This window comes from Crassostrea angulata, chromosome 4, assembly GCF_025612915.1.
Source record: "Crassostrea angulata isolate pt1a10 chromosome 4, ASM2561291v2, whole genome shotgun sequence".
Taxonomy (NCBI): domain Eukaryota; kingdom Metazoa; phylum Mollusca; class Bivalvia; order Ostreida; family Ostreidae; genus Magallana; species Magallana angulata.
The window spans coordinates 2,920,274-2,928,489 of record NC_069114.1 but is presented as its reverse complement, the minus strand read 5'-3'; the positions used below and the strand labels follow the sequence as shown (position 1 = coordinate 2,928,489).

Here is an 8,216-nt window from a genome sequence, read left to right as displayed (position 1 = left end):
GGCTTGTATTATATATCCTTATTAACAATATAGGTTAACCTTATGCTAAATAGAACTTGAAATGAAAGTATGGTATTTCCAAAGTTCGATTAGTGGATCATTTGCAAGATCAATATTGCTGCCTGGGGTTTAACCCCGACTACCCCCCCCCCCCCCCCGGCCCCCACCAAACCATGATTCGATAATAAAGTCATAACGAAAGTGCTATTTTAGAAGAAAGAAAATATAGGAAGAAAAACTGGCATAGGGAAAATGATTGCATGTTATTTTCAGTTGAAATTATTAATGCGAGAATCATTTCAACTAAAGGGATGATCTACACTCGCGTGCATAAAGTATATCTGACTCAATTTATTCCCTTTTCTTTATATATCCATTGAAAACAAGTTAAAGGGTTTTTTTTGACATTTTTGTAAGATTGTAAATAATTTATATATTTAATTAAAACAGGTTTTAGAGCTCTTCTGACACATCATATCTTTTGCAGTATATGTAAGTCGAAAAATCCTGTTTCGTATAGTATCTCTATTTTGTTATAACGCAGTAACAGAATAATATGCATTTGAACATATACAAAATTTAGTGGAACGGAGGGAAAATCAAGAAGTCCCGACAGTGGACTTATAAAGGTACACATAGAGTACAGGGGCGTAGCTTCCATTGTGGCAATGAGGCAACTGCCTCACTAGAATTTTTTTGACCATCAATGGGATATTCCCTCCCACATAGTAGAAATTCTTTCTTTTGTAAATTAAAGAATTTAACAAATCTTAATTTGCATGTCATATTCCGCATTGTACTCACCTACCAGTTGGTTCAGTCCCTTGCGAGAGATCTTTCTCCGCAACGAGACGCTTGAAACATTGAGGAATGGTCAACAATGACAGAGGACCGTCTGGTTGGCCTTGCCTTACTTTTTGTTCACAGGCACCAAATGAAATGGTCTCAGTTTACAATATTCTCACAAAATTTGCAAACTCCAAAAAAAAAAAACCCCGCCGAATCGGCCCACTAAATTTTGAAGTAAAACAACGATTAATTTTTTTTTAAATAAAAATGTTCATTCATCTAAAATATGTTAGAAGTTTAATTTTTTAAACTGTCGTATACATTTTTGAATTATAAAGAATTCAAAAATTGAGTATACGACAATTAATCGTGTTCTCAATTTTGAATTTCTTATCATTCAAAAATTTGTATTCGCAATACTGTGAATAGATGCTGGTCTGAAATGTAAAATAACAAAACTTCGTTGCGGACAATGGGTTTTTTTCCATTCTAAAACTCCTAAATTCATTTTTCGTAGGGGGGCTTCGCCCCCTTGAACCTCCCACCAGAGGCGGAGAGCCCTTGGGGGGGGGGGGGCTAAGGCGGCCCCCAGACCCCCTGCCGCAAAAAATTTGCCTCACTAGCTACGCCCCTGGAGTAGATCCGCCTCCTTACTCCGGTCACAATTAATAAGGTCCAGGCTGATCAATCCTCCCAGTAAATAAAGGTGTTACGGTTCCTACATTATAATATATGCCTATATTAAAACTTGCCCCTGCAGCAAAGGATTCCCGACTATGGAAGGACTGACAAGGTTCATGCAATTCTCGAGTTTAAAAACATTTGATCCTCTAGAATAATTTCTATTGCTCCTAAACATGTCTTACTTACCTTACACATAGGCAATAGGTTATATACAACACTCCTCCTAAACATGTCTTACAATACTTACATTATAGGCAATGGTTTATATAATCATATGTGGTTTATACAATACTCCTCCTAAACATGTCTTACTTACCTTATAGGCAATTAATGGATTATATGATACTTCTCCAAAACATGTCTTACTTACCTTATAGGCAGTGGTTTATACAATACTCCCTCTAAACATGTCTTACTTACCTTATAGGCAGTGGTATACATGTATATACAATACTCCTCCTAAACATGTCTTACTTACCTTATAGGCAGTGGTTTATACAATACTCCTCACAAACATGTCCTACTTACATTATAGGCAATGGTTTATACAATACTCCTCACAAACATGTCCTACTTACATTATAGGCAGTGGCTTCTACAATACTCCTCCTACTTTTATTAGTTTTTCCGTAAGCAAAGGATCTCCTTTTTACAGGTTTTTTTTACGGTGCCGATCACATTTTTAATGTTTTGAATATTTGTTATACATTGTATTTCCAAATTGTGGACCTATACATCAAGGGTTTTTTTAATCAATCTCCATGATTTTTCACAAATGGACGGTTGCTAAAAAACTTATTGCTACCCAATAAATACACAAACTAGTTAAACTTTTGATTTTATTTGCACGCTGACTAAATAGAACCACCACAGATCATTTACAGAACTTTGTCATAAGAATGTAACAAAACACCAGAGGGAGCAGTTTGCGCCTGTATTCTGGAACAATCTGCTTCACATCCTGGTAGAGAGCACAGTCCTGCAGGCCTTGAGTTACTTTGCTGATGTATCTATCTGCTTCTCGCTGTCCAATGGCCTTCACCATGGTTACATACAACAGTTTCTGACCTTGACCTTGGTCCTTGACAAATTGACACATTGCATTGTAAATTGTATTAAATGAGTCCATGTTTACAAGCATTTCCTCTTGCACTGCATCTACAAAATAAGAACATTGAGAAGTAAATATAAGATCATCCTTAATTGTGGTCCACATTAAGGCAAATGTAATAGTGCCTTGACCCAATGACCTTGACCTATTTACTGTATATAATCATAATGACTGTCATCTTAAGAAGGAACATTCAGGTTTATAAACATCAAGAAACCATTTCAAAATTTAAACACTGTTGGATACCTTTGGACTGATCTCCAGGCATAAGAGAGGAGGATATCTTGTAGGTGACTTCATCTTTTGCAAGCCTGGTGGAGCCAATGCTTCCAGCTGACATCACTCTGGGTATGTTTCCATCATTAGGAGCTCCCTGTTTGCTCACAAACACCCGGTCATAGGAGCTGGACCTTCTTATTCTCTCGGAGCTTGGTATTTTTGGAGGGGGTGACTTTTTACAAGACTGGTTCTCATCACTGATATTCTGGTCAAGAAACACTTCATTGTCAGCATCCGATTGGTTGAGATCTTCACCACCACTCCGACCTGGGAGAGCTCTTGATGGAGGATTTTTAAGCTCACCCAAACACTCAGATCCTATGGGAGCGGGTCTCTTTCCTGGGGTTCCCTGATCAGCTGTGGATGGCCTTGACCTACTTCTTAAATCATCACTGGAGTTTGGCCCACTGATTCCGTCCTTCACACCTCTCCTCACACTGTACTCACCATTCCTCACTGGCTTTCTGATCAGCTCTCCGTTCCTTACAGACTCTATGGACAGTCTTCCTTTACTGATGCTGCTCTCCCGCCGGAGTTGAAGGGGTTTGGAATCGAGACTACTACGTCTCCCTGACGGAGGTTTACTAACTTTGTCTGACAACTCCGTGAGTCTTCTCTGCTGATCCCTCGAACTTCTCCTTTCTTGTCGCTGTCTTGTTACTTCGTCTTTACTTTGGACATTTTCTTTGTCATTGCTACCATTATCTACCGAGATCTTCCTCTGTATTGTTGGTTTGTTTTCACCATCGCTCTTGAGGGATGATTTTCTCTGAAGTCCAGAAAACAGCTTGGACCTTGGAATCTCATCCTTCAATGAATATTAATAAATATATACAACACTGCATTGCTTTACTTACTGCATTTATTATTTGAACATACTGTATACAGGAAAATATTTGCCCCATTTTACTTTCGCTCCTTTTAATCTGGTTGTCAGCAGGCAAAGTTAAGACTGGGCGAACTTCAAAGTCTCGTGTTACAGTCTCTTTTAAATAACAAGTAGCACTGTGTCTGGGCAAATTCAAGACATGGCAAAACTGTTTGCAAGTGTAGAAGGGTGAAAATTACATGGGGTAAAATTTACCCTTATTAATACATTATATCAATATGTTTGTTATATTATAAAATAGGAATTCTAGTTGAATCTTTTGTTTTCTGTTAGCATACGAATTCAGATAAAATGCTCCTCATTTTCGCCAAAGATCCTCAGAGTAACAACAACCAGTGGTTGACCAACCTCCGAGGGTCGCTCCTTCCTCTGCTTGGCCACGATGACAGACATGTTGGGGGTCCGTGACAGCTGCTTAAACTTTGGATTCCTCACCAGGTAAGTCTTCCCTGCCATTTTTGGATCCAGCTGTAAGACAGCCATTGCTTACTATAACTGACATATTATCAATATGTTATATTATACAGGTGCAAATATACACCAGCGTTGACAAATAAACATAGAGTTATTCAATAGTAAAAAGGTACAGAAATAACTGCAAAATGCATGGAAATGAATTCAATATTTATGTTTTTTTATACAGTCTTTGAATGATTTCACTTGTAAATAATGTGAATATGATCAGATTCACTACTGGACAAATTCAATATAAAATATACAAAACTGCAGGTATACATTTTCTTTATCCGTGGAGACGACTCGGGGTCTTTTCTGTTCTTTCTCATCCATGCTCGACTTAGCTGGGATGTTTGGCAAACTGTATCTCCTCTCCTTCAGCTGCAGCTTGGGTTCGAACCTCCGACTGTACTGCTTGACCGCCGCCATACTCAGTACAGAGTCGGCGGAGGGACGACTCTCCGGATTCTTATCCAGGAGTTTTTTAATCAAAAGACTCAAAGTTGATCCATAAGACCTGAATAAACAAAAAATATACTAACTGTACATAGCATTATATGTAACAAATATACTGCATGGAAACTATATTAATTTTACCATCAATATATTAAACAAATGTTCAAATCAGTCTTGCAGCAGCAAAGTATTAATATAAATCAGCAGAAATTATGAATAAGTTTTAAGTTCATCCACAAAATAAAGTATACCTGGTAACAGCAGACATTATACAGACTGACCTTGGAATGGAGTCATAGTTTTCATGAAGGATTCTGAGGATGAGGTCCTGGAGACTCTCTGCATCAAACGGCACCTTCAGACAACACATCTCATACAGGACACAGCCCAGCGCCCACATATCACTCTTATGGTTATAGCTCCGGTTTGGTTAAAGAATCATGATTATACATAGTTTGAATTGGTAAAAATCTTTATTTAAATAATTATTTAGATAATTTTTTAAAGAGAAAAATAACCTTATTAAAAAAACTAAAAGCCACATTGAACTGATTTTTTGGAGGCAGACAGCTCTCCAATTTGGGATGACTGACTGATTCAATAGTTATAACAAAGATACGGTTTCTTCTGGCAAATTTCTGGACTTAGATAGAAAGGTGTGCCTATGGTCGTCACAGCTAGATCTGTGCTGTCCTTTAGGATGCGAGCTATTCCAAAATCTCCCACTTTTATCATGGACTTGGATGTCAGGAATATGTTCTGAGACTTCAGATCTGAAATAGAGGTGTTAGAAAAGAGATTGGTCCCAAAACTCAAAAATCAACATCATTTAAACAGTTGGATGCATATCTTCATGAGCAATGACATTGTACGAGTACAGCAAATGACCACTGAACATTTAAGGTGACCATTGTAGCAAGTTTGACAGTATTACTGCAAATGTTATAAAGTGTCCTATGGATATAATTTCATGCACTTTAAATACCCAATATGGCCTTATAGAAGTGTTTGGATTACTGAATACCTCTGTGTAGAATGTTCTGTTTGTGGACATATTGGAGGGCCATGCAGATCTGTACAAACCAGTCCATGATAACCTAGAGAGAAAGACAAGAATCAACTACAATAAAACTAGAGACCTTCAAAACATTTTCTAAATACTTTGTAAGGTGACCATATAAAGTGGCAATATCACCAATTAATGTATAACTGAAAATTTCAGGGAGAGAATTTAATGGTTTCCAAGCAAATACAAAAAGTTAAGCAGTGGAAACATGCACCAGATAACACAGATGATGTATGTCTAAAATCAGTGAGGTAGAGTTAAATCTTCTATATAGCATCTCTAAAACTCATTCTTCTTTCTGTTGTATTCTTTTCTCTACTCTCTACATGTACTTGACCTCTATATATCATGACCTCTGACCTCTCTATTCTATTTCTCTTACCCTTCAATCTCTCCTCTATCTGTCAAAGCTTCTCTCTCTCTCTCTCTCTCTCTCTCTCTCTCTCTCTCTCTCTCTCTCTCTCTCTCTCTCTCTCTCCTGTGATCCAAGTTTGATCCTAAATGTGATCAAAAGTGTTTGTATTTGCTCACTTACATGGACACATGGGTTACCATTATTTTCTCTATCTCTCTCTGTGTTTTCTCTTACATTCTCTCTCTCTCTGCTTTTTCTCTTACATATTCTCTCTCTCTCTCTAAATAAATAAATAAATTGATTTAAACTCATTTCAAGGTTAATAAAACAGTAAGCTATGTACTTCTCTTGTAAAAGGTACTCCTTTTTGGTCACATATTTTCTTATGAAGATCTCCTAGAAAAGATGAACATAACTTACAGTTTAATGATCGAAAACACCAAACAATACCTATAGAGGTCGGTCGGGGCCAGGATCCGGGCCCACTCTGAAAATTCATATCTATAAAAATCCCATGGTTCTATATATTAACAAAAAAAAAACTCCCCACCCTGGTAAACCTTGAACCCCCCCCCACTCCTCCTTGGACATTTTTTTTTTATCAGCACATGAATTCATGTATAGAAGTACATGTACATGTATATTGCATGCATTTCAGGTGTAATCATATGCGTTGCGTTCATTTTACATAAATTTGTAATCAGAAATTAATCATTGCTTCCTGGTGAGAAGAATCTATTTTCCCAAACTCAAAAAGGGGTAGGGGTTGACTACCGCCCCCCCCCCAACCCACTCACCCCTCTAGATCCGCGCATATTGTTTCAGTTATTACGTTCAATAGCTATATATAGACTCTACAAAACCCTGTAACACTTACCGCCGTCCGCATACTCCATGGCGATGTTGAGGGCCCCATTGTGTACGTAAGCGTCCAGGTATCGGACTATGTTGACATGGTGCATCCTCCCCAGCACCGACACCTCGGTGAGGGCCTGGTCCAGCTCCCGCTCCGACAGACGGAGGATGTTGATCACTTTCACCACACACTTCTCGTCGTGTTTCCTGGACTTGGCCACCCAGGCTTCCCCAAAAGTCCCCGTCCCCAGCAGTGCTAGGAGCTGGAAGTTGTCAGCCATGTTTATTCTCACGTGACCGCCGTCAAGTGAACTGGAGATCGAAATTCTTTTTCCGTGAAACCATGATTTATCAATTTGTACTAAAATTGTGAACACGATTTGTTATGAATAGCAGGGTATATTATACTGATCCGTTCAATCTTTATCGTAATTATTATTTTTTGTTATATAAATATATACAATACAATACAAATATTTTATATCAAACAAAATGTAAGTATATCTATACACAGTGATATGTCTTTGCATGCCATACTCATGGTACTGTTATTCTAATATACACCTTCGGATATAAATTGCATTTATTGAAACTTTTCATAATGATTCGTAAAGAGTCGAACACATCGTATATTGTTGTAATGAAGTAACTGACATCATGATGGTCTAATTATAATTATCGCGTTCGATGAGGTTTACGTGTGGCATTGTCGTCGATGCAGGGCTTTTATTAAAACGTGGCTCGGAATGACATGTAGGACTGAACACAAAATGAAAGACGATGTCTCGAATCCGCTGTGGGATTGACCGCAACAAAAAATCCCATGGTTTTTTGTGGGGTTTTTTTTTTAAATAACGCATTTTGATATATTTTTTTTTACATTGATTAAACACTGATCAAGTAGCACTGTTTGAAGGCTCATGTTACGTACATCTAACAACTCCTGATATCTGTAAAGATGTACCGGGTATTTATCATAAACCTGCAACCACGGCTTGAATTGGTCGAATAACGGTATTCAATTTTACCCCATTCATACACTACCTACTTTTATTTTTCAACTCATGCATGTATAAAGTTTCGTTTGGTTGAATTAAAATCCGCGAGTTTTATTTTTCTTATATTTTTTTTTTACAATATGGACATTTTTGTGCTTTATGTATTCAATACAATTCTAGTTGGAACGCGGCAGTTGATTAGATTGAGAAAATTAGTTAAATTTGTATAACAATATCATTTTTAAAGGTAAAACACTCACAGTTTGTACACATCAGTA

The 8,216-nt window shown here is 37.5% G+C and overlaps 1 protein-coding gene across 1 annotated transcript; it reads right to left on the bottom strand.

Moving 5' to 3' along the window:
- Positions 1–2,295: 2,295 nt before the first annotated feature.
- On the bottom strand, positions 2,296–7,350 carry LOC128181088 (serine/threonine-protein kinase Nek2-like). The gene is made up of 9 exons (XM_052849358.1): positions 6,963–7,350; positions 6,429–6,481; positions 5,689–5,761; positions 5,284–5,437; positions 4,946–5,083; positions 4,488–4,725; positions 4,101–4,220; positions 2,831–3,671; positions 2,296–2,631 (listed from the first exon to the last, which is right to left on the bottom strand). The coding sequence occupies exons 1-9, from the start codon at positions 7,219–7,221 to the stop codon at positions 2,348–2,350; spliced, it is 2,160 nt and encodes a 719-aa protein (XP_052705318.1). The 5' UTR covers positions 7,222–7,350; the 3' UTR covers positions 2,296–2,347.
- Between the last annotated feature and the right edge of the window lie 866 nt (positions 7,351–8,216).

Coding starts and splice junctions, on each gene's coding strand:
- LOC128181088 (XM_052849358.1), bottom strand. CDS start 7,221: ATGGCTGACAACTTCCAGCTCCTAGCACTGCTGGGGACGGGGACTTTT. Junction 5,762..6,428: donor GAGTACCTTTTACAAGAGAA/GTACATAGCTTA, acceptor CTTTCTCTCTAG/GTTATCATGGACTGGTTTGT. Junction 5,084..5,283: donor GAAATTTGCCAGAAGAAACC/GTATCTTTGTTA, acceptor ACCAAACCGGAG/CTATAACCATAAGAGTGATA.